The 27,359-nt window shown below is 47.7% G+C and overlaps 1 protein-coding gene across 1 annotated transcript in view; it reads right to left on the bottom strand.

The window, feature by feature from the left end:
• The window catches only part of EXOC4 (exocyst complex component 4), a 1,933,985-nt gene that overhangs the window by 946,166 nt on the left and 960,460 nt on the right, over nucleotides 1–27,359 (bottom strand). The window contains exon 10 of the mRNA XM_085653593.1: nucleotides 25,418–25,514. Coding sequence (XP_085509719.1) covers nucleotides 25,418–25,514 — 97 coding nt within the window. The remainder of the gene's footprint in view (nucleotides 1–25,417; nucleotides 25,515–27,359) is intronic.

The following is a 27,359-nucleotide window of genomic DNA, read 5'->3' as shown; positions in this document are numbered from 1 at the left end:
GTACTCAATACCCCGCCCTCTGAGGAGCGTGCTCAGTTGGCGGGACTTACTCTAGGGGCGCTGTGAAGCTGGTCACTGTAGAGGCAGCGCTGGACACGCCTGCAGCACTGGATGCTGGTGGTTGTTGCTGCTCTTGCTGTGAGGTGCTGTACAGAACACTGGTGGCAGAAGGGTACTCAATACCCCGCTCTCTGAGGAGCGTGTTCAGTTTGCGGGACTTACTCTAGGGGCGCTGTGAAGCTGGTCACTGTAAAGGCAGCGCTGGACACGCCTGCAGCACTGGATGCTGGTGGTTGTTGCTGCTCTTGCTGTGAGGTGCTGTACAGAACACTGGTGGCAGAAGGGTACTCAATACCCCGCCCTCTGAGGAGCGTGCTCAGTTTGCGGGACTTACTCTAGGGGCGCTGTGAAGCTGGTCACTGTAGAGGCAGCGCTGGACACGCCTGCAGCACTGGATGCTGGTGGTTGTTGCTGCTCTTGCTGTGAGGTGCTGTACAGAACACTGGTGGCAGAAGGGTACTCAATACCCCGCTCTCTGAGGAGCGTGTTCAGTTTGCGGGACTTACTCTAGGGGCGCTGTGAAGCTGGTCACTGTAGAGGCAGCGCTGGACACGCCTGCAGCACTGGATGCTGGTGGTTGTTGCTGCTCTTGCTGTGAGGTGCTGTACAGAACACTGGTGGCAGAAGGGTACTCAATACCCCGCCCTCTGAGGAGCGTGCTCAGTTGGCGGGACTTACTCTAGGGGCGCTGTGAAGCTGGTCACTGTAGAGGCAGCGCTGGACACGCCTGCAGCACTGGATGCTGGTGGTTGTTGCTGCTCTTGCTGTGAGGTGCTGTACAGAACACTGGTGGCAGAAGGGTACTCAATACCCCGCTCTCTGAGGAGCGTGCTCAGTTGGCGGGACTTACTCTAGGGGCGCTGTGAAGCTGGTCACTGTAGAGGCAGCCCTGGACACGCCTGCAGCACTGGATGCTGGTGGTTGTTGCTGCTCTTGCTGTGAGGTGCTGTACAGAACACTGGTGGCAGAAGGGTACTCAATACCCCGCCCTCTGAGGAGCGTGCTCAGTTGGCGGGACTTACTCTAGGGGCGCTGTGAAGCTGGTCAGTGTAGAGGCAGCGCTGGACACGCCTGCAGCACTGGATGCTGGTGGTTGTTGCTGCTCTTGCTGTGAGGTGCTGTACAGAACACTGGTGGCAGAAGGGTACTCAATACCCCGCTCTCTGAGGAGCGTGCTCAGTTTGCGGGACTTACTCTAGGGGCGCTGTGAAGCTGGTCAGTGTAGAGGCAGCGCTGGACACGCCTGCAGCACTGGATGCTGGTGGTTGTTGCTGCTCTTGCTGTGAGGTGCTGTACAGAACACTGGTGGCAGAAGGGTACTCAATACCCCGCTCTCTGAGGAGCGTGCTCAGTTTGCGGGACTTACTCTAGGGGCGCTGTGAAGCTGGTCACTGTAGAGGCAGCGCTGGACACGCCTCCAGCACTGGATGCTGGTGGTTGTTGCTGCTCTTGGTGTGAGGTGCTGTACAGAACACTGGTGGCAGAAGGGTACTCAATACCCCGCTCTCTGAGGAGTGTGTTCAGTTGGCGGGACTTACTCTAGGGGCGCTGTGAAGCTGGTCACTGTAGAGGCAGCGCTGGACACTCCTGCAGCACTGGATGCTGGTGGTTGCTGCTGCTCTTGGTGTGAGGTGCTGTACAGAACACTGGTGGCAGAAGGGTACTCAATACCCCGCTCTCTGAGGAGCGTGTTCAGTTGGCGGGACTTACTCTAGGGGCGCTGTGAAGCTGGTCACTGTAGAGGCAGCGCTGGACACGCCTGCAGCACTGGATGCTGGTGGTTGTTGCTGCTCTTGCTGTGAGGTGCTGTACAGAACACTGGTGGCAGAAGGGTACTCAATACCCCGCCCTCTGAGGAGCGTGCTCAGTTGGCGGGACTTACTCTAGGGGCGCTGTGAAGCTGGTCACTGTAGAGGCAGCGCTGGACACGCCTGCAGCACTGGATGCTGGTGGTTGTTGCTGCTCTTGCTGTGAGGTGCTGTACAGAACACTGGTGGCAGAAGGGTACTCAATACCCCGCTCTCTGAGGAGCGTGTTCAGTTTGCGGGACTTACTCTAGGGGCGCTGTGAAGCTGGTCACTGTAGAGGCAGCGCTGGACACGCCTGCAGCACTGGATGCTGGTGGTTGTTGCTGCTCTTGCTGTGAGGTGCTGTACAGAACACTGGTGGCAGAAGGGTACTCAATACCCCGCCCTCTGAGGAGCGTGCTCAGTTTGCGGGACTTACTCTAGGGGCGCTGTGAAGCTGGTCACTGTAGAGGCAGCGCTGGACACGCCTGCAGCACTGGATGCTGGTGGTTGTTGCTGCTCTTGCTGTGAGGTGCTGTACAGAACACTGGTGGCAGAAGGGTACTCAATACCCCGCTCTCTGAGGAGCGTGTTCAGTTTGCGGGACTTACTCTAGGGGCGCTTTGAAGCTGGTCACTGTAGAGGCAGCGCTGGACACGCCTGCAGCACTGGATGCTGGTGGTTGTTGCTGCTCTTGCTGTGAGGTGCTGTACAGAACACTGGTGGCAGAAGGGTACTCAATACCCCGCCCTCTGAGGAGCGTGCTCAGTTGGCGGGACTTACTCTAGGGGCGCTGTGAAGCTGGTCACTGTAGAGGCAGCGCTGGACACGCCTGCAGCACTGGATGCTGGTGGTTGTTGCTGCTCTTGCTGTGAGGTGCTGTACAGAACACTGGTGGCAGAAGGGTACTCAATACCCCGCTCTCTGAGGAGCGTGCTCAGTTGGCGGGACTTACTCTAGGGGCGCTGTGAAGCTGGTCACTGTAGAGGCAGCCCTGGACACGCCTGCAGCACTGGATGCTGGTGGTTGTTGCTGCTCTTGCTGTGAGGTGCTGTACAGAACACTGGTGGCAGAAGGGTACTCAATACCCCGCCCTCTGAGGAGCGTGCTCAGTTGGCGGGACTTACTCTAGGGGCGCTGTGAAGCTGGTCAGTGTAGAGGCAGCGCTGGACACGCCTGCAGCACTGGATGCTGGTGGTTGTTGCTGCTCTTGCTGTGAGGTGCTGTACAGAACACTGGTGGCAGAAGGGTACTCAATACCCCGCTCTCTGAGGAGCGTGCTCAGTTTGCGGGACTTACTCTAGGGGCGCTGTGAAGCTGGTCAGTGTAGAGGCAGCGCTGGACACGCCTGCAGCACTGGATGCTGGTGGTTGTTGCTGCTCTTGCTGTGAGGTGCTGTACAGAACACTGGTGGCAGAAGGGTACTCAATACCCCGCTCTCTGAGGAGCGTGTTCAGTTTGCGGGACTTACTCTAGGGGAGCTGTGAAGCTGGTCACTGTAGAGGCAGCGCTGGACACGCCTGCAGCACTGGATGCTGGTGGTTGTTGCTGCTCTTGCTGTGAGGTGCTGTACAGAACACTGGTGGCAGAAGGGTACTCAATACCCCGCTCTCTGAGGAGCGTGCTCAGTTTGCGGGACTTACTCTAGGGGCGCTGTGAAGCTGGTCACTGTAGAGGCAGCGCTGGACACGCCTCCAGCACTGGATGCTGGTGGTTGTTGCTGCTCTTGCTGTGAGGTGCTGTACAGAACACTGGTGGCAGAAGGGTACTCAATACCCCGCTCTCTGAGGAGCGTGTTCAGTTTGCGGGACTTACTCTAGGGGAGCTGTGAAGCTGGTCAGTGTAGAGGCAGCGCTGGACACGCCTGCAGCACTGGATGCTGGTGGTTGTTGCTGCTCTTGCTGTGAGGTGCTGTACAGAACACTGGTGGCAGAAGGGTACTCAATACCCCGCTCTCTGAGGAGCGTGTTCAGTTTGCGGGACTTACTCTAGGGGAGCTGTGAAGCTGGTCACTGTAGAGGCAGCGCTGGACACGCCTGCAGCACTGGATGCTGGTGGTTGTTGCTGCTCTTGCTGTGAGGTGCTGTACAGAACACTGGTGGCAGAAGGGTACTCAATACCCCGCTCTCTGAGGAGCGTGCTCAGTTTGCGGGACTTACTCTAGGGGCGCTGTGAAGCTGGTCACTGTAGAGGCAGCGCTGGACACGCCTCCAGCACTGGATGCTGGTGGTTGTTGCTGCTCTTGCTGTGAGGTGCTGTACAGAACACTGGTGGCAGAAGGGTACTCAATACCCCGCTCTCTGAGGAGCGTGTTCAGTTTGCGGGACTTACTCTAGGGGAGCTGTGAAGCTGGTCACTGTAGAGGCAGCGCTGGACACGCCTGCAGCACTGGATGCTGGTGGTTGTTGCTGCTCTTGCTGTGAGGTGCTGTACAGAACACTGGTGGCAGAGGAAACAGGAGCCTGGGCTTTATTCCTCAGCACCTTCAGTCTCTGCCAAAAGCCTCAGTGAGGAAAGGCCGGCCACTCTTGTGGTAGTTAGTGGAAAAGGCCTGTGGCGTCAAATGATGACTGGCTGAATGAGCTGCGGGGTAGAGGAAGGAAGCCAGCAGGGAATGGGCTGGAAAGAAGCTTTCATAGTGGGAGGAAGGAAGCAATGACCGGATAACTTGCTGGGCAGCTGCGGGTGAATGGAAGCTGGTTGGGAGTTGAAGAAAGCAGCGATGGGGAACGGACCATGCAGGAGAGGGAAGGAGGAAGGGAGAGATGATCAGTGTGCTAGAGCAGAACACGAGGCATGCATAAGTTAGGGTTAGCGCACTTTTGTGAATTCCTAATGCTTTCTATTATGTTAGCAGTTTTTAAAGCGTTCAGATTACTCCATCTAGAGCGTCCCCGCAGTAGGATTGCTACCCTATAGGAACAGCAAAAGAACGACGCAAGAAGCTAGCAGAGAGCCTAAAAGGAATGAGGCATCCAAGGCATAAGACCGATGTCAAACAACAGTGAGGACTATAAGGATTTAACTCTATCCAAACAGCGGGTGTCTAATTTTTTCCAGTCTCACATAGGGAGGAAGAGTGTTCCAAAGCTTGGAGGTTCGGAATCCAAAGGAACAACCACCCATCGGGCTATCTTAGCACAAGGAATCACTGCAAGTGCTGTTCCAGAGGATCTGAGGGTCCGGCCAGGTGAGTAGGGTCTCACCAATTTGGAAAGAGTGCAGTCCTCAGTTCGGAATTTTTTGACAAAGGTACATAGCCTTAAAGAACATATATTTTTGCAGTGGGAGCCAGTGTAGTTCGGCCAAGGTAGGGTGCATCAAAATAAGTCGGGCAGTTGCATTTTGCACTCTTAGAAGCTTCAGGATCCTGCCTTCGGGGGCTCCGATGTAGAGGCTATTACAATAATCTAGTCTTGAGATCACAAGGGCCTGCAAAACAGATTTTCTAACTGCAAAGGGAAGAAGATCAGAAATATTGGCTAACATTTTCAGAATGAAGAAACATCTTCCGGCCAGGCAGGCTATTTGGTCGTCAAAAGCGAGGTTTGCAACAAACTATAGTCGTACGTTTTTTTTACCTTAGGCTTTGGGCTAGGAGTGGGGCTTAATGCCCTCGGCCACCACACTGAGGACCACTCAGAGAGTTGCTTGCCGACTATGAGAACCGCTGTTTGTTGGCATTAAGCTTTAGGCAGATAGAGTTCATCCACTGAGCCAGTTCTACCAGGAAGGACCTAAAATGCATTGTTGATCCTCCTTCGTCCTGAGCAAGAGTGATGATCAACTGTGTGTCATCGGCATAAGACACCATAAGGACATTGCCTCCACAAGAAGGGCTGGCAGATGTTGGTTTACACATGCTTCTTTGAAGTAATGACATTTGCAGGCAGCCATGCTGGGAGGGAAGTGGAGAATAAAACAGATTTTTTTTGTTTACGTACTTGGATGAGTAGGTCAAATTTGTTTACGTACTTGGATGAGTAGGTCAAAATGCTGTCACTCAAAGTGCGGTCAGCCAATGGCTGAAGTGAGCTGTCCCACTGCCTTATGCTGTATGGCGCAGAGGGTGGAAGAAACGGGAATGATGCAACAACCGAGCCGTGGGTGTGAAGAGGGCTGGCTGAAAGCCCTTTTGAGCCGGTATATTACATATATATTTTGTTTACTAATAGCAAAAGGTGTAGGATAATGCGAGACCTAAAAATGCCACCTTCCACGGTACTATATTGTTAATTTACACAGACTACAACACAGAAGAATCTTATGGGAAAGAAACCCTCCAGCTGAAACTTGAGGCATCTCTGTGCCACCCGTGAAACTCAGGGTCTTTTACAACATGCGGATGCCGCAGAGGCCTTCTTGAAGGCACGCTGAAATACAAGTAGAGGCGACGGCGTTTAATGACAGTTGAGTTTATCCTTTGCACGGCGGGTATTCCTACATATGACCCAGGCACAATAGTACTGCTCAGGGCTTTAAGTTGGCCGGGTCTGAGCACCTGCAGAAATTTAAAAGGAGTATTGAAACTGGCCCCCTTCGGCTCAATATTAATCCTTTTAATTACAGAGCCGGGGGAAAACGTCAGCAGCGCCTGCAAACAAAAGCTCTGAACTCTCTCGAGGACCGCACCCCCTTGCAGCCTGCAGTTGTCTTTCTTTTGTATTTGAAGTGGCCGAATGCTTTTTATTTACTTTATTTCTTCCGTCACGCTTTGGAGCAGGACGGGTATAGAGTGAAAAGAACAAATGTAAAGCTGCCTTTTTCCTGAAACGCAGAAGGGCTGGTCTTCTCCTCTCGCCCCGAGCCCTATGTTACTTTAGGCTTAGCCTCGCTCTTAGGCAGCTTGTCTTTGTTTTCTGGTGACATTATTTATAACCTTATGGTCACTATGCAGCTCGGAAAGTGCCCATATAACGCGTAATACCTCTGAAAGGCGCTGAAATGCCCCCGCTTGTTTGCAGAAACTCTCCGGAGTATCTATTTATTCAAGGTCTTTTAATGGTGGGCTTGCATTCTTATGAGAAAAGAGACCCGAAAACACTCAGTTAATAGCTCCCCCACGCAGCAGTGGGGCTGGTTTGGGGAAAGGTCTTTACAATAAATATAATGCCTTCCATTACCTCCCAGAAATGTGCATGCACCTTGTAAAGTGTTCTACAGCTTATGATAAATACATAAATATGTTGCTGCCGATTTCAGTTATTGTATGTTGAACAAGATTGATGAATTTGCGAGCAATAGGATTCTAGACTTACTTTATTAAGACTACGCCTTGTTTACATAGACCCAGCCCATTGTAAAGCACTCTTCATATACGTCTGTGGCCACGCCCCTACTAGAGACCCCCCCACACACACTTTTTTAGATCCCACTTAAAGTCCAGAACTGCTCCTATTTGAGCATAGGAAGTATTCTTTGATGTATATTATCTGGATTGGTTACTGAATAAACCATGAGTTTTGATTTAGGACTGGTTTAGAAGTGAGAGTTCCCCTGGGGAGAAGGACAAGCGTCAATAACGAAATCACGGTTTTATTTAATTGAGAAAGTTACACGTTTGACTATATTCAAGTGTACAACGTACCGAGCTAATGAAACAAAATATTTAAAACCTATAAAGTACAATTCATACTAAAAGTGATAATTTTCACATATATTTAGAATTAGGTTGTACATAACATATTAAAGGAAAACAAAACTGAAAACATGCCTATTAGTAAGAGAATATTCTAGTTCAAGAATCATCTAGCCACGGATGGTCAGGTTACTCTTCCGGATCCAACATTTACAATAAGTCACATTTCCTCTTACATATAAAAATAAATATTAAACCACTGTTAAATAACATTATTAAAACAATACATACCAACACCAATATGGTGTCTCTCTCTCAGGCGGGTTCATATGCAGATCCCTCTAGAATGTCCCCCATGTTCCATGAAGGCGGCATTCATTTTCAATAGTTTTTTAAAACAGCAAATCTTACAAAAGACTCGGCCCACCTGATGCAGCCGTTTTACTCCAGCAAACAGTGTGAAGGAGAGTAGGTATTGACTTCATTCTCCAAAGCAGCGGCCGCCCCACTGTTAATTGGGGCAGGTAGAAGCGGACAGAGGCGAGGTGGCGGCCAGCAGCCAGGTAAGTCACTTATCTTTATTTTTCTAGCCCCCACTCGATGGCAGCCGTTACTGCAAAGGGGAGCATGAGAAGAATGAAGAGTGTTTAAAGTCATTAACTACAGACCAACAACATGTTTTTGAGGAAATAGGATCCAGCATATGGAGAAATGCTGATTGTAATTAAGCACCACACCGTCAACCACGTGCAGTGGCTACTCCTGGAGAACAACATCCATTACCTGAATTTGCTTCTGAGTCTAGATCTGCACATCAGCACATCAGTGCTGGAATCTGAATCGGAGCAATATCTGACTGACCCCTGGCTGCTTTTCAAATTTCCAGCAAAGCAAATGCTGCTCAAATAGACTGCAGTGACACCCACCCTTCTACCTGACTGGAGAAGGAGACAAAGAGGATCACATCATTATATAATCCATGATGTGATCAGCAGGAGTACGTTTCGAAAAGAGCCATCTACCCCTTTACAGTGGACCTTGTGTCACAAACACTTGCCTTCTCTCTTTGAGTTGCATGGCCCTCTAAATAGTGGGATTTGTTTCACTCTGGTAATAAGCAAAGAGGGGAAGAGGTCAGACTACCCTAATCTTTTAGAGGAGAGGGTATTCCATTACCACCTAGTTCTAAATCAGTCCACTAATAGACTTTTGGTTAAATCTGGTACAGTCTAATTGCTGCCCCTCATTTTCGCCTCTTTGCGAGCTTAACATTTCCTGGGCCCTTTTGAGTTTTTTCCTAGATGTCATGGATGCTTTCCATAGTTATTAGCCTTAGGGAGGAGTTTGTAGCTAGTCTCCTGCTGTCTGCAAGCACAGGTGTACCGAAGAAACATGCTTCTTGCATGACCTTGTAAAGCTCTCGTCGCACCATTCTGAGGACACAAGCTTCCCTCTCCTACTTAACTTTAGCATCACCTGATGAAAAGGTCATGAAGAAGGCCTTTGCATTAAGATGTTTTTGTCACATAACTGTTGGTGGTACAACAAACCAATGATCAATCATTTAATGCACTGATGCAGTGAAAGAACATGCGTCACTAGTAAGAATATATTATTGGAGGCTGGAAATGAAGAGACGCGTGAAGGAATCCGTGCACATTTATCAATTCTGTTCTCTGGCCAAATCTGACCACATGGGTCTAAAAGGGCTGTGACAACCTATGTGCATATTGCTAAATTCTTGGTACAGCAGTTTTGTTAGTAAATCAAATTCCTTGTAGACATAAAGTATTACAGTCGTGAACTAATTAATTGAATTGCAAATAAAAAGCAAAAGAAAATGCACAAGAGAACATTTTGTTTTGTCTTGGTAAGTGCCCCTTACATAAGTGAAAATTACTTTTTGCTGCTTATCTTTTAACCTCTTTCCAGGTGCGGCTCCTTCGTTTGAGCGCAGGAGCGTCGCCCCACAAACAAAAGCACCAGACCAGAGCTTGAGAAATAAAGTTTTTATTACCATTTTATTTTTCAGCAACTACCCCGCCCCAAACTAAGCGTCAGGACGGGGCGAGGCCATTGCTGCTGAGTGCAGAAGGGAGCTTTATGCTCTCGAGTTTAATATGTGCATGTCTCTTTGGCCGACGGCCAGCCAGGCATGCACATTTTAAACCTATCAAACCCAGCTGTCTTGAGACTGCTGGGTCAGAGAAAGCAAAGCCCTCTAGTGCTCTTGTGAGCGCTGACAGAGGCCGCTCCCACCAATCCTAGCGCTGCTCTCATGCTGCATGAGAGCAGCACCAGGATTGGCTAGGGAGTTGGGAGCCTGCCTGCCTCGAGGAGGACGTGAAAGGTAAGTTCCTTTTATTTTTTTATGTGCCCTCTCCCCACCCCACCACCCTCGGGACATGCCGGCTGCCATTGTTAGTGCCTCCCTATTTCCATACTACTGCTCAGTCACCTTGTAATTCATTTGATTTCTATCTGAGTCAAAGATGCACAGAGAAGAGGTGGGAGCCCGGAAACATCTGGGGAATGTGTATTGCTCCAAAGGAATACCAACTCCAAACAATTTCCCATGACAAAAACGTCAGCATGTTAGATAATTCGTATGGAGGTCAACAGTTTTTTAATGTGCGCGGTGATTTGTTATGGCTTTTCTTTAAAACAAACAGAACAAAAAAAACAAAAATAAGAAGGAACTCAATTGAGAAAGTGATTCAAGTAGAACCGATATTAGTATCACTATCAGTAAACACCACCAGTGCGTTGTTGATAAAATTATATTTTGTTGTATGTGTTGAAGATACAAGTAGCTGGACTGAGTTAAAAAGAAAGATCTTTTAATTGTTAATAATATTTTGTCCGTTGCCATTATTTTCTCCAGAACCACATACCTCCATCAGACTGTCTTACATTCTTACAATAGAATTCTCCCTACTCCCATCCATCGATTCATGCACCTTTCTCACCTCATACATCGACCATCAATATAATCAAATCTGAAAATGCCACCTTAATATTCTCCTCCATGCATCACAACTATCAGCACCATTTAACCTTGGGCAAGGGAATCAGTTTATCGGGATTCATGAAAAGCGTTTTTTGTAATATATTTTTTTTATTCGACATTTTCTTCCTTTTCCAAAAACCTAGCACGTCATTTACAAAGTCATAAAAATCCAACCCTATCAATAGAGGAGATTCTTGTATTCTCCTAATAATTCAATTAAATCTCAAAAGTAAACCACTCCACATTTCACCTGATGACAAGAACAAGGATTGATCACATACTTAATTGCCATTTATTTCAGTTGTTGTATATTATCAATCATACAGTCCTACTGTTGCACTAATGTCAGTCTCACAGAACAAAAGAACGGTCAGAAGTACAATACATGGAATAGCTGTGAAAAAAAATACAATATAATAAAATCCATTATTAGGTTTAGTCTTTTTCATAAACATCTTATTGACGTATGTATTATTCTATGTGACATGATAAATCCCTCTTCTTGCATTACCCATATCAATACATAAAGGAATTTTATATTATTTGTAATGAATCAAAACAGCCTCCAAACCTCTTCTTCGCAATCCTTCAATTGAGATTTAAGAATATTTTTTGAGTTATTGCAAAGCATCAAAGGAATGCACGATAGAGCAATGTTCTCCTACTACTACAAAATTAATGTTTAAGAGGAAAACAAATAAAGACTAGGATAAAATGTGGCACAGAATACCATTTGGAAAATCAAAGACACATTCTACTGATCCCTTGCTTTTGCTACAAAAGAAATGAAAGACGGGACATGGCCAAGTCCTGTAAGACGGCGGACGTGTGATCCCTACGCTCCCCACACAGCCCTGTTTTTCTAAGCCCCCCATCCCACCGAATGTTTCTCCTTCAATTCTACCCGAGCTGGAGAGTGCCTGTTGGACCGCTGATGGGCCCATCAACATGCTGGATAAGACATTGCTGGTAAACAACACACTGGCCTGTGCTGTAGGTGCGACACAGTTCCGGACTACATGGCCGGGCCTGCCGACAGCTGATGCCCTGAACTCCCTTGTCAGCTGCGTATAGAGAAGTCAGAAGGAATCCCTTAGCCTGAGTGTGTATGGGAGCTGTGTATTGTGCCCGGGACCAAGTGCAAACATCTGTGGCCCTCTTCCACTGGAGCCCCTTTGGATGGGGTAAGCGCGGCAGGGGTGTGCGGATGCTTACCTGTGGCCCTCTGCTTTGTTCAGGGTGGGGCCGCCTCTTCCTGGCCTGCATTGGAGGCTCTCGTCAGTGACTCAGCCACGGCTCCAGGGACTGTCTGGGATCTCTGGTCTGGGTGCGAGTAATGTCTTGGGTCTGCTGTGTAAGTTTCAAACTTGTATGGGGTCTGCGGGCTTTGGAACTTTGTTTGGCAGTGAGTGTGGGCTCCATTTCACTTGCTCCCGCCTTTCAAGAGCCCCCTCCTGACAATGTGTCCTTCTCCCATGAACTTTCTCCATCAAGACTGCTGTGGATGGACCCCTTCCTCAACAAGGTGGTTTCCCTTTGGACCTGTATTGTTTGATAGACGGGTATTTACCCTCTATAGTTGCTAAATCCCGCGCCCTTGCCTGGGACCAACAAGCTTCCTGATGGCCTCTGGCCTCATATCAATCATGACTGTGAGTTGGAGCAAGAAGGACTCCAACATCAAGGCCTTCGCCCAACAGTCCTCCCAACACAAATCAAAAGATTAGGACCCTCCATTATCTGAATAAGGAGGGCCTAGAAACTCCCAGGTGGATCTGTCACAGACGATCATCAAAGGTTTGCTCCTTCAATCTTCTAGGAACTTCAAAACAACATCAAGGGAGTTAAAACCAACCTCCAAAAAGTTCTCCATGCCCTTCAGCACAGCGTCAATGATACTAGGGAAAGGGTATCCAGACAGAAACCTCCATCGATAAGCCCTGCTATAATGCACCTTCCAACTTGAACATCAAAATATCTGCCTGCAAGAGAAGTGAGAAGACCTTGACAACAGGTCCTGCAGCAACAACATTCTTATTAGAGAATCCACCCATGGTTGCGGATGCTGACCTCAAATATCTCCCAGACCTCATTGAACCTATCCTTGGGAGAAGCAGGGGACAGTATACACATGGACATAGGCCTCAGGGTTATCCCTCTCCAAAGAGCTGGGAAGCATACACCAGATGTTCTTATCCATATCCATCTTGTCACAGACAAGGATGCGATTATGACTAAGGCGAGGCAGGGTGGCCCCATCTCCTTAAATGGTGTACAGCTTCTTCTTTGCCAAGATCCTTCAGCGGCCATACTTGCTCAGCGACTAAGCTTTATACCATTAACAGGTTGTCTCATCACACATGAAGGTAAATATCGCTGGGCACACTCGTTCCACATCGTGTTTTTATGAGTTGGCCGCACTCACATTTCGGCCTCACTCAGGGAAGCAAGGCAAATCGTGGGCCTAAATGTGGAGTATGAGACCTCCAAGATGCAAGGGGCATGGCGGTCCCCGGGATCCGGGTGGCACACGGTCTAGGGTGGCCAGGTTGGAACTGTACCCCGGGACCCTCAGAAATTGAGACCCGCAAGGTCCAGCTCTGGGAACACCTGCATCACTCAGCAGATGACAACTCTTAGGACATGAATAATGGACTGGCCCTATAGGTGTTCTCTTCTAATCAAACTTTTGATATTTTATAGCATTTTTTCCTTTGATGTTTTTGATTTTTTTTGTTGTTTATTTTTGCGTGTTGGGAAAAGTGGAGTGAGGGTATGCACCCTGATTCATCCTTTACAAAATCTACATGCCTGGTCCAAAAGGGCAAAGGTATAAATACCCGTCAGTGGTTGCTAGTCCTGCAATGCTTAAGGTTGTGGCCTATAACATTTAAAGTCTCAACAATCCCTCCAACCCACTAGGTATTTTGTAAGACCTTCACTCAATGGTGACAGTCAATAAGTATCAGTCCTCAAAGGACATGGATAAGCTAAATCATGGAATCAGTGTAGAATGAAGCAGGCTAAGGGCTCTCAATGAATCGAGGCAGGTCCAGCCCTTGAAGTCCATGTTCAGATAGGTTACAACTGCATGCCACACTTTAAGAAAGAGTGTGGATCTATCATCAAGGTCAGAGGCCAGCTTCTCTTGGCTCAAAAGGTGCAGAACCTTATGAAGCCAAAAACCATAGGTGGGTATAACGGGCTTTCCCTATAAGGAAGGCGTGATGTGTTTAGCTGCCAATAAGAGATTAGAAATCCACTTTCCACCCAGTGAGTGGAGTGGATAGAAACACTTTGATGGTCTGCCAAGCAGGGACTGTTCAGGGAGTTTATCGATATCTTGCCCCTGGATCTGGGAGATGTCAAGGAAAATGTTATCCCAGATATCCCTCAAAAGAAGGCAACACCACAAGATATGTAGGAGGTTACTTGAATCCCTACAACCCTGCCAGTAAGGGTCAGTACGGTAGAGATCAGAGGCGAAAGCTAAGCTGGGGTGAGGTGCCACTGAAATAGTTTATACAGAATCTTCCTGCCTTGAGTGTAGAGTGCAAATTTATTACTATCCAGGAAGATCTCTTGCCATTGCCTGCAATCCATTTAGATTTTAAGTTTGGTTTCCCATTGGATTGGAAAAAGTGCTTTACATGTATGCGTTGGGGTGTTGAAGATGCAGTATATTTGAGAGACCAGGCGTTTAGTCTTCGTAAAGCCAGCCTTACTCTTGGATTGACCAACCCAATGACTGATTTAAAGATGGTGGAAGCGTTCGGACTCAGGGACTCCATATTCGTGCTTAATGTCCTCAAAGGACTTCAAAGCACAGACTGTACAAAAATCTCAGAGGCGAAAACAGTCACTGGATCTCCAGATTTGAATGTAACTAGTAGGCATACCGGGCTTAAAGTCTGTATTGTTGGCAATGGGCGTGAGTGAGCCGGGAATAGAAGTGAGACCTTTTTTGCGTGTAACAGAATTCCACACAGCAAGTGTAACCCTGGTGTTGGGGAAGACAGACAATCTCTCATACTTATGGTGACCCGTGGTACTTCCCGATAGGTCTGGACTCCAAGTTTTGGCCATTCATTTGATATTCAGTATTCATTCAATCGATTATTGTTGTTGGAGTATTAGTAATAAAGAGCGAGATTTGAAACTACTAACCCCCTTCCTGGGATATCGCTTTGAGATCTTGGTGATTGGCCACCTGTTCGTATGTAGTTCATACAGATCACCTACAGACATGAGATGTCTTCTGTCCGAAGAGGAAAGGGCATTTCTTGAAATATGTACAGGATATGAGGAAGTACGGTAATTTTAAGTACCAAGATGCACTCAACCCAGGAAATAGAGTGGTTCCTCCATGCAGTTAACAAAGACTTGGCCTCATGCAAAAGGAGATCAAAATTGGTCCTTGTGCATATATGAAGGTTGGGTGTCACTTGAACAACAAAGTACCTAATGGATTTGGTGGACCAGCCAAATGGGGTTGCAGAGTTTAGCGACAGTCAATTGCCTCTCACAAGTACCAAACCCCTCTAAGTCATATGGATTTGGAGGCCAGCCACCCCCTCAAACTCCTCCAGTAAGAAGATAAGGGCCTGGAGTGATTGTTTGGGCTCAGTGACGGTAAGGAGAAGGTCGTTAGTGAAGGTGCTGCTGCAGAAGGAAATACCATGAAGTTGTGGGTGGCTTCTAATGTTCTGTAAAACGGATTCCAAATAAAGGTCAAACAGGAGTGGGGATAAGGGACAAGTCTGGCGAGTGCCTCTATTAATAGATATGGGGGCTGACGCCTGGCCATTAAATCTGATCTTAGCTCTGGGGAAGGCATAAAGAGCAGATATCCAGCCATGGAAGCTGGCACCCAGGCCAAGCTTCTGCAGGACCTCAAAGAACATACACTTGTCAACTTTATTAAACACTTTATCAGCATCGAGTGATAGGAGGACTGTGGCTCTACCCTTTTTCTGGGCTATATCAAGCAGGTGCAGGGCCTGTTTAGTTTTGCCGCAGGTAGCTCTGTTAAGGATGAAACCGCCCATCGGAATGGATCAGTTCAGGAAAGCCTGCCCAACTTATTGACTAGTACTTTAGTAAGAAGATTAAGGTACAAATTAAGCAGAGAGATAGGATGATAAGAAGTGTCGGATCCTAGCCCGCCTGAGGATCAATGCAATAGAAGCCTCAGTCATGCTATTGGTAGCAACTCTATTTGTAGATAGATAGTTAAAAAGGGCGGTGAGGATGGGAAGGAATTGAGGGGTGAATGTTTTGCAAAAGAGGACAGTGAACCTATCCGGACCCAAGGCTATAGAGGGCATCAGTTATTTAATTGCCCTCAGTACCTCAGTGGCAGTGATGACTTTATCCAGTTCTAACACGAACATAGAAGATAGGAAATGGAAAGTAAATTAATCTAAATAAGTGTGTTGCGAGGCTCCAGAAGTATGATGTGCCATGTACAGTGACTGATAAAAGGAATTAAAGGCCTAGAGTTTACCTTCGGTAGTGTTGTGTGTGGTGCCATTGTCATCCTTGATCTCACCAATAAATCTCCGAGCCTGATAAGCCCTTAGATTATGCACTAACGTGATGCCAGGTTTGTTGGCCCGCATGCAAGCAGGCCCCTAAACTGGTGAAGTCTCCACTAATTATCAAGGGGCCCCTCAGAGAAGACCATCATGATCTATAATGTTTCCCTCAGTAATGACTGCTGTCCGGAGTTGGGGGCATTCCAAAATCCATTGGCCACCTCCAACCATCAATTTTAGTAGTAGCGTATAGTGAACTGAGTGGTGTAGCAATATGGATCGCCACTCCTGCTTTATTGCAGCACAAAGAGGGGTATTACTGGTGGGGAATGAACGGGAAAAAAGTTGGTGGATATTTGCAGTCAAAAGATGAGCTTCTTGAAGCAGGCAGACAGCAGTATGTACAGGGATGATCCCGTGCGGGGGATGTGTGGGACTCATTAAATGGTGGCTGCACCTACCAACAGTTATGTTGGCTCACTTTTGTTTGCTTCACGAAAAGAAAGCACAACAAAAACTATTGAAACTAAAAAATAAAAAAAAATTAAACACCTAGGTTCTTTAAAAAGTAATCTGTGTGAGGGTGTGGACAAGCTGGGCATGGAGGAGGAGGCAGATTCCTCCAGCCTTCGCTTCACTCCGGCCTTATCTAAACTCAAAGCATCCCCAGTTGGAGTGTATTAGTCCCTTTTGTCCAATATGAGTGTCCCGGGCGTGCCTCTGCTCATTTCTGGTTGGTCGTTGACCCTGGAGTGGTGTGCCGAAGAAAATAAACAACGAGTTCATAAGTAGCTGGGCAGGACTGAGAGAAGCACCGATGACATCTTTGGGACTGCGCCCCACTTTCCTGGCATGGCACTTAATCACACAAAAACTGTAGAGACAACAGGTGCAGCGAGAAAAACGCCAACGATTCAAGAGTGGCGCCACTCCAGAGTATGGATGACTGCCACAAGGCCACGAGAGCCTAGTAGGGACGTGGCTTACATCTTGAGGACTGCATCCAGCCTACCGAAGGCAGCCTCAGCCACACCGCAATTCTAGCAACAACTTGAGTGGCGAGAGAGCTGCAGGGAACTTAGGCAGTGCCTAGTCTGAGAATGGTAAGCTCTAGCACCTGTGACAGTGCAACTGATTACTGTGGAGAGGTGGGGCGGTCCCCGGGGCTGTTTCCTGTGGACATGGGCCTGGAGTGCAGCCTGAGCCGTTGCACTGCACTCTCCCTATGGGGCTGCCAGCAAGAGGAAGACGAGCGGGGGTGGCACCGGATGCCGGCACTTGGTCTGGTCTGCAAAGGAAGTGAGTCTGGCGACAAAGCTGGGTCAACACTTCTAAAGCCCAGGGGAGAACCCCGGACCCAGGGGAGCATTTGAGGTGAGGCCCACCAGATCCGAGCCCTGATGACCCGGAGGAGTATCTGAGACCTTCCTATGTCCCTAAGACAAGAGCTACCACGAATCTTTGAGCCTAATAGGTGACTCTCCTTGGCATCTTGTTCGATGTGACACAGGAATGCAAGCCCCAAAAGTTCTTCAATTTTGTGCTCTCTTCTTTCTACATGGACCAGATAGACCAGGTGCACCGTTTCTCCTAAACTTTCATTCCAAGTGGCTTGACTATCCTATGTACATTTGCAGCTAGCCTCCGGTCAAATGGCCTGGCCCCCCCGATGCAACATTTTGGCTGGACCCTCAGCCTCCACTGACACTGCTGAATATGCCGCCACACTCCTGTTGGTTAACACAGAATGGGAGCCCCTTGGGAAGTAAGGCCTTTGGCTTAGGCTCTCAGAGGGTCATATTGTGCCCTCAAGAATGCACCCCTAATTGGTTCGTAAGTAGTGGGCTCTATGTAGCACACACCAAGAGTGGCTCCTTGACACTATCAAGGTAGAGCTGTGCTGGAAGTCATTACATGAATGGAGACCCCTTGCATATACTAAGCCCGGACGATCTGGGGGCATTCTCCACTCTTCAGCCACAAGTCACCCAATTGGTTCCTCTCCATCAATGAGAAGTACAGCCAGTCTGTGGGATCTGTGTGGTCACGCTGTTAATTCCACTAGAAGCACCGAAATAGTCTACATCACAGAGAAATTCAAAGCTTGCTTGAAAAGATGTTAACACGCTGGGCAATAAAGTAGAAGTAGATAATCTTGAGTGCTTAGCAGATGCCCGTTCAAATGATTAGGAGATGCTCTGGAGCAGGATTAAAACTATAGAGGACCAACATGTTGAACTATAAAGAAAGCAAGACGACCTGCAAAAGAGAAGCAGTTGTAACAATATCCACATTGGAGGGATCTTTTGGGGTACGTAAGGTGATGACATCATGACCACTAGAGAATTGCTCCAGGCCATCAGAGATGAATCCTAAACTCCACCTCTTTTGCTTGACTAGGCACACAGGACTATATCCCACTCAAACTGAGTGGAGGATTCCCTAGATATTCGCACCTGCGTTCACTTCGTTGAGGACAAGAAAGTCATAATTCGATTTGGCAGAGGAAAAAGCGGAACTTTTTTCAGAGGCTCCACTACTGAACTATTCCAAGATTTGTCACTCATCACACTCAGGAAATACTGGGATTACAGACCCATTACTGACTATCTCAGATAGCACAATGTGAAATTCCGATGGTAGCATTCTTTCAATCTAATCTTTCAGTGGAAAGGGAAAACAGGCCAAGTCTGATCCCTTTCTGAGGCCACGACATTGCTGGGGTTGCCTCAGGAGAGGAACTCTGGGGACAATGCCCAGGGTCTGCTGTCAGAACACAAGGAATTTTGTCAGATAGGCAAACAGTGTGACACCATCCTAGGCCATGCAGGGACACACACACAGATTGCCTGGAGAAGCAAAGGCAGACGTTATCTCACACCTGCAGAACATGAAGAAACAATCTCCACAACATTCTTAAAATCCAAAAGAAGAGAGGTACGCAGACTCCTAGATACACAGTACCAGGCTTGCCAAGTCAATTCCACAAGGAGCAGCGTTTCTTTATTAATTAATCTCTATGACGACGTACAAGAAGTCTACAAGCATGGTCTCTCCCCTACCTGCCAATATCCTCACCCAGTGGCGGACGGTGACATTTGAAAGTGGTGAGGCGTAAAATGTTTGTCATACTTCAGCATAGCATAGCGAGCGAGCCTAGCGAGCGAGCCAGAGCAACCTAAGGGGGGGAGGGGGGGGGGGAGGGGGTTTCCCCCTGAGAAAATTTTGAAAAAAGAGTGGAAAAATGGTGCATTTTCAAGCAAATTTCCAGCTTTCTCGCCATCAAGCTCCCCCTGTCCACTTTTTACTTTACTTTCTTTGAGCCCTTCCTCTGATCTTTGTTTGCTTCTCTCTGCCCTTCTCCTTTCTTGCCTTATTTTCTTACTCCCTTCCTTTCCAGTTTCCCTCCGTTCCATCGTATTTCCATTTTTTTTCTCACCTCCTTCTCTATTTATTTTATTCCTTGCCCCTTTCCTTCCTCGCTCGTTCACACTTCCTCTCATCTCTGCATTTACATCTATAAGAACATTTCCCTCTCTTCGCATCTCTTCTCTCTTCCTCTCGCGTGCTCCTCATTCTACTCCCTCGTAATTGCTTTCTTCCTTCCTCTTCCTCTTCATCTTATTGACCTTGTCCTACCCCATCTCACCCCTCTCTGTCTTGTAGTCTCTCACCTTTGCACTTCATACGCTCGTTTCTCTCCCCTGTCTCTACTTTTGCCCCCCCCGCTTCACCATTCCTTTCTACATCCTTTTTTATCTCTACTCCGTTGTCCCCTTTTTCTCTGTTGTCACTATTGTTTTCACTTCCTGTCTCCCCTTTGCCTCCCCCGTTCTCTTCTCTCCCTCTTGCGGTTCATTATACTCTTCCTCCCACGTCTTTTTCTGCGCCCTTTCCCTCCATCTGTCTCTGTTTGCTCTCCCCTTCTCTTGGGCGCATCCCCTCGCTTCGTACTTGACAGCAGGATTGGGAGCATTCCTCGTATTTTATTAGCTTTCTGTTATACTACTTAGTGTGTGTTGTGTGATGTTATGCTCTCTCGCTGTGCCGTCTGTACTCCTCCACGCTAGCAGCGCACTTCTTCCTAATAAGCCTTGTGCCACACACACAGGCCCCTGTCCGACCACCACTGGAGGTGGGAAGGGGGCCTCATCCACCCCTCCATCTGCCCTAGGTCTGCCCCAAAGGGTGAGTCGCAGTCGTACACCCCCGTTCTCTTGTCCCGGAGCCCGGGGGCAGGGTTTTATGTTAGTCAGATTTATTTCATTCTGTCAAAATGACGAAAGGGTATAGAAATGGAAAGGAAGCTCTGATATTTAGGATGGAAAGTAACTAATCATTTAAAAAAATTGCATTTTCAGCCCGAAAAAGATAGTGTCAGATTTTTCGGTAGAGGTATTTTGGAGGATAGAAACACTTGTAGATAACTACTTTTGGGTGTATTTTTTCAATTTAAATTGGGACTAGTGTGTAAGATAACAGAATGAAGCAAAAATACCCCAAATGGGAGCCCTCGTGCCTATGAGTTGGTCGATACCTCCTACCGGAGGCACCTCAGAGCAGGGACTGGCCCTGCCTGGCCTGGGCTCACCGAGGGTGCTGTTATTTTGCCTGTTGCTAGGGTGTGGACTGCACTTTTAAGAGCACATTCCTGGATCCTAATTGAGAATAAGTTGAAGAGTGGAGGTGGGGGCCGGGGTGAGGAGGGGAATTGTCTTGGAACTGTACAGTCGAACCTGGGTGCAAGGAGGGATCTTCGTGCTGTGACGGGAGGGGCTGGGGCAGTCCGGTGTATGAAGAAAGCATTTTTAGGCCAGAGCATGGACCGCCGGCTGGCTAGAGTGCTGGGTAAGTGAGGAGAGAGAGGGGTTCTTATGTGTAAGGGACTGGGCCTCAGTCGAAGGGCTCGGTGACGGTGTACTGTACAGTGTACACATTACAAAATACTTAAGCCTCCACATTATAGTGAATGATACATACTAGAGTCAAAACTCGCTGCTGGCTTCTGCACTGTGTCTCGTCTGCTCGTCGTGCTCGCTCCGACTCGTGACTCTCTCTGACCGTGACTCCTCACACCTCGTGTGTGTCGTCTCGTGTGTGTCGTGTGGCAGGCAGCAGGCACTGGCGCGGTGACGTGGTGCGCCGACAGCGTAGAGAGAGACTGAAATGGACAATCACTACTGCATGGCTTCACATTGCCGCAGTGTGATTGGCCATACCATACGTACGGCGCACCATGACTCCCTCGACTGCTGCACTGCGCGCGCTGCGCGGACCGCGGTGAATAGACTCAGCCAACCCTGGCGCTGCATTACCAGCGCCACTGTGCCAGCAGCGCCAGGATTGGCTTAAGAGCAGGGTTAGTCCCTGCCCATAATGAGACCCGGGGGGCTGCGTTATGAGACGCACCCTCGGGTCCCAGTCACCACTGTAGTAGTCAAAGTTTCTAAGTGCCACACTCACACGTGTGCGCATGTTCGGGCCAGGATTCCAGAATAGAGCCCAAAACTTGACATGCGCATTGCGCACTGCTGTCTGCTGGACTGCTGCGCGCCGCTATTTCCACGTCAGCGGCAGCCCCGCCCCCACACACACCCACAGACTGCGACGCGCACTCAGTGAAACTGAAAAGGACTTTCAGGCTGGATTGGAACGTAAATGCCCTTGCAGGAGTTTGCGTCCATTGGGGGCGTTGGGGCTGTTCCAGCTTAGTGGGGCAACGCCCCAACGCCCCCAATGGACGCACCGCCACTCACCTTTGATTGTCGCCCCTCTTGCTGGTTCACTTGGGACAGGCTCCTACTTACCATGGAAGGGGATTTTAGGCTTGACCCTGTGGGCACCTGGGTTGATTTACTAATCTTATTTTGCTTCATTAATATGTCTGGAGTTTACCTTGGGAGGAGGGAAGAGGATGGGTGGTGGGTGGGGCACTGGAAGATTTGACACACCCAAAATCAACACATACTAAGCCACATTCCATTAACCTCATCTATACACAAAAATGGATGTTATACACTCAATCAAACTCATTTTGTTTAATGTAGGTGGGCTTACCACTCCAAATAAATGACAACAGATTTGGAGGTATGTCTTGCATCATGACTCTGATATCATCTTTCTACAAGAAACTAATTTGCATAAAAAAAGACCAAACTTGCATGTGTTACCCGGAATACCCCCTTCAATACTGGACCTTCCTCTACGAACAAAACGCCGGGCAACTTCAAACCTTGCATGCCCCATATAGGGCAAAACCAGCAGCCAGTAGCTAGAGATGAAGAAGTCCATCTTAAACTCAAGATCCAGAGAACTGGAACATGCTGATGATGCTAAATCTTGATGCGCCAAATGTTGCACAAGGCTCCTTTCTACATACCCTACTGGCCTACTGAAAGAGCAATTGAGAGACACCTAAGGGGATATTATTTTGGATGCAGATTTTATTTGTCCCACGACCCAATCACCAAAACACATATCAAAGTGACAGGGGCAATGTCAGTCCTCCTTAAAAGGGAGATCACTGAACTGGGCCTAGTTGATGCTTGGTGTCACACCCAGATCTCCGAGATTATTCCTTTTACTTGCACATCCATTCCTCAGGTTCTAGAATTATGTTTATAACACACTGCTTCTGTGTTACCAGAAAAGCTGACATTTCTATCTCAGACCATATACATCTGGAACTCACTTGGTGGCATGGGCGCCAGATACCATGAAGACCTCCATGCTGGCGACTGAAACCACACATTCTGAGGAACCCAGTAATCATGGCAACTATGGAAAACGTTAGTAAATATTATTGGTACATATTTCGCAACTGGATATAACACCTTTAACGCCCTGGGATGCTTTCATACCTACTGTCAGCGACTCCATCGTTACGACTGAGATAGAGAGGGCCAGATACGCACGCCTTCTTGAGAAAAACCTCAAGTCTGCAATCAGAGCTCTTGAACAGTTAAACAAACAATTCCCTTCCAAACAGAATCAAAGAAAACTGGACATCTTAAGGGGTGAACTTAAATAGCACAGACTAATGGTAGAAGATCACTGCTAGCTCTGAGACAGTGCTTTTATGACAAGGGAGGTAAGGCAAGCACATTTCGACCGCTTAAAATGTGTCTGCACAGAGCCAAAACATACATTAGGCTATAACTCATGTTGATAAGGGGACAATAAAAGAGACAGCGAAACAACAGGCTTTTCATGACTTCTACCAATCTCTTTAAAGGCGGATAGACAAATGCTCTACTGATATCCTAGCTTACCTGCAAAATTGTGATTGGATACCTAGTTCCCCCCCCCCAAAGTGAGCTGCTAGAAGCCCCTGTAGAACCTGAAGAAACTCACAAAGCCCTAATGTAGATGCCATTGGGTAAATCCAGGGGCCAGACGGTGTCTTGGTGGACTTCTATAAAGCGTTCTTCTCACTTTTAAAGGAACAGCTGACTGCACTGTTTAATTCCTGTATCCAAACCACAAGCGTAAAGCTGTCTATGTGCAAAGCTGCTAGGAAAAACCTCAACTAACTGTGCGTCCTACTGCTCCACTGCCCTCCTAAAAACCAACACAAAACTCTTCATCAAAATTCTGGTGCCGCAATTGGCAAGCCCCCTACCAGACTTGATAGACCCTGACCAGGTGGGCTTTATTTGTAACCACCAAGGAGCAGATAACCTCAGACAACTTGTACACTTGGTCGAAAAATCACAAAGATGTCACATAGCTACTCTTCTCGTTCCTTCGTACGCTGAGGAGGCGTTTGATCGGGTTAGTTGGGAATTTCTCAGGGCAGTCCAATACAACTCGGCCCAGTGATAATTGATAAAATCATGACACCACACTCATTCCCTATTGCAATTTTCAGGCTTAATGGCCAATGCATGGACCCCATGAAACTCGAGAGCAGCACTAGGCAGGTGTGTCACGTTTCCCATTTCCTTTTTCACTCTGGTAGGTGAGCCCTTAGCCATACGATTACAAACTCACAAAAAGTAGCAACGATACCATTCAGAGGTCGTACCCAGTAGGTGAATCTTTTCGCCGATAACTCATAACATTTCAGCTTGTTGGCAACCATTAATTCACAGTGTATCTACACCGAATTCTTTTATGTTTTACACCCCCTGTACTTGAAAGTACTCCACATCTTTGACTAAGGTGATAGGGGATCCTGCAACATAGAGGCCGTTGTCTTCCATTTTCCCCTTCGAACCACTACACACTACAAAGACCAGAGCCCACCAAGCAATGACCTCCTGGAAATCTCCCGGGCTGAGCCCGTGGCTCCGAGCCTCATATCCCCCGATTGTTGGCCTCTCATCTTCCTATTGACTCTGAGACCCCAGGTTATCCCTGCCATTAAGCAATATGTTCCCCCCCAAAGTTGACTACCTCCAAGTGGTTGGATGGGCGGAGGGTAGTTTCCCATTTCGCTGCACTCCTTGAATATGGTTTGATGCTTGTTTTATGCTACTGCTTGGGACAAGGTGGGGTATTCACAGACTTTATTGCTTCTGCATTTGTCACGCGTCATCCTCTAACTGATGATAAAGCAGTCTTTGTCTTTTTATATTTCTGAAGATGTTCAATAAAAAGATTTGAAACAAAAAATAAAAAGTTCTTGCTGCTTTAATTTATTTCATGCCACTTTCTAATCTAATGTGCAAGCTACTGGCAGATTGATTCAATTATTTTGCATTCTCAGCATCTGTTCAAGGTCAATGGGGGTTATATATGACATCTACAAACCAGTGCTACTTTTGTAGTGGATCCTTCATATTACGGAATTTATTCCTTCGAGATGATATGATACAAATAATCATTTCTTGAATTTCTTTAATTAGAACTTCAAACCATAATATGAATACAGCACACTAATACATTTACCATTACCTTTTCTTAATGACATTAAAGAATAAGTTAGAAATACTAAGGTAGCACCATACACATCTTCAGCAGGGAACACAGCAACACAGTTTGCGGTGATCTAGTGCGATTTGAAATATGTGTTGGTCATGAAGGGTAACAATAAATAATCTGGATTTGCAAAACAATATTTATTAGTGCAGCAGATGGGCAGAGTTAAAGATCCAGCCAAGATTCCGGATGGACTCCCATACCCACATTGCTCCCATTTGAGTCAAATGACAAAAAGAACACACATTGAATTCCAACAATAATATTTCTGCCTAATTTCCGAACAATTTACAAAAAATGGCCACAGTAATAAATAAATATATCAATTTGCATACGTCTAGGTGGCTGCTGACATCTGCTTACATTTGATACAGAAATAACAGCAAATAGTTCTCTAGGACTAAATAAATTACTCAAGGTTGGTAAAATTATTTCAGTGGCAAAAATTAGGTTTTAACAAACGTTGGACTGAAAAGGGGCTGTCTAATAATAGAATACATAACAAACCAGTGTCACACCTTACCTGAGTAAGGGATGAAAGATGATTGTGATATTTCTGGCACCAGGCTTGCAGACAAACTTTGCTCCACCACCTTCAATTAAGTTATCATCAGGGCCTCCTAAAGACAAAAGACAATTTTCTTCAGATCAGTATGCAAACAAAACACAACCACTGCCTTTAAAACAGGTCGCCATGCACAGATGATGATGGAGCAACAGCACAGTGTGCAAACTCTTGCAATGTAACACTCAGCTGCTGGATCTTTTTGAGAAGGGGATACTAACCAAGTGTTGGCTCGGCCCGCTTATAGTGAACAGTATGCCCCACATCAAAAGAAATCTGAAGGGGATGGTGTGATGCACGGTGTTTCAAAGCCAAAAAAAACTCAAATAAACCTTTGAATGCACATTATTCAAGCCTGGAGGAAGAAGACACTTCCTTGAGAGCTATAGATTTGTTACCAAGTCTTGTCTTCTGAGAATAGCAAAGGCTAAGGAGTTAGGCTGGGTGCTTTCATTAGACACATACGTTGCCAGTAAAACTCCTTCGAGATTATTAAAATGCACATGCCAGTGGTTGGGAAAAAACTAATATCACCGAGATCAAGTTAGTTTTTCATCCATCTCATGTTTAATCAAACTGACCCCAGTCAGATATCCAAAGGCATTGTTTTCCCCGTGACAGAAAACTGTAGGACATTAACAACCTTCTTAGGTACATACTTAAATTAAGACTATACGCTGGAAAATACTAAGGTATGTCACGAACAGACAATCTCGACTTCTTTAACGAGGGAATACTCTGTATATGAGCTTCTAGCCAGCAAGAGTTTCAGGACACTGGACATATTTTATAACCACAGGCTGATTCGCTCCCAAGAGAATAATGGTGTCTTTTTGAGGTCCTGGAAATTCTGTCCTTCCCACTACCCTCCCATTTGATCCTCTAAAAAACGTACCACATGTCTTGAAGCGCATGGTTTCGGTCCCCAGTTTTGTGCCATGGTCCGTGTCCTGTACGCGGCGCCGCGAGCCCGAGTGTTGGTGAATGGAGCTCTCTCTCACACGTTTTCCATAGGGCGGGGAACGCGGTAGGGCTGCCCGCTCTCGCCCCTCCTCTTCGCCCTGGCGATGGAGCCTCTGGCCGTTCTGGTCCGATCGGACCCTGTTCTCCGTGGGTGGGATTGGCCAGGTATGGTCCCGGATAAGATCGCCCTGTACGCGGACGACGTCCTTCTTTATATCTCAGATCCGGCTGTTTCGGGCCCTCGTGTTCGCCAGATTCTTCGCCGTTTCGGTCAGGCATCCGGTCTTCACCTGAACCCCAAAACATCTGTCCTGGTCCCGTTGCACCCATCTAGGGAGTGTTTCGATTGGCAGTCTGATATTCCCTTCCGGAGACTCTCCTTTAAATATTTGGGGATCTGGATCACCCTTCTTCCGGAGCTCTGCTGGGCCCTCAACGTGGCTCCTGTGGTTAATAGGACCAGATCGGACCTGGTGAAGTGGCAGTCGCTCCCGCTGAACCCATTGGGGAGGATAGCACTCTACAAGATGATGATACTCCCCAAGCTCCTATACATGCTGCAGAACACGCCTTGCTCCTTCCCCCGCTCCTGGTTCCGGGATATGGACAAGATTGCGACTAAGTTCCTCTGGGGTGGCGGTAGGCCCCGTCTGGCCCTGGACCATTGCCGGATTCCCTCATATAACGGAGGCCTGAGCATGACCAACCTTTATTTGTACCATCTTGCAACTCGGCTTCTGGTGATTCATGATTGGTTCTCAGGCAGGTGGGACGATCCGGCCTATAGGTTAGAGTTACAGATCGTGGGGTTCTCCTCCATTCAAAACATGCTCTACGGGGCGATGATCCCTTTGTCGCTCTCGGATGTTATGCGGGCCCCCTTCTTGGCGTGGCGTCCCGCCCTATGGCATACCCGCTGGTCGAGGACACTGACCCT

The sequence above is a fragment of the Triturus cristatus genome, chromosome 4_1 (genome assembly GCF_964204655.1).
Source record: "Triturus cristatus chromosome 4_1, aTriCri1.1, whole genome shotgun sequence".
NCBI lineage: Eukaryota > Metazoa > Chordata > Amphibia > Caudata > Salamandridae > Triturus > Triturus cristatus.
The sequence above is the reverse complement of the archived record's forward strand: the minus strand, read 5'-3'. Positions and strand labels throughout refer to the sequence as shown.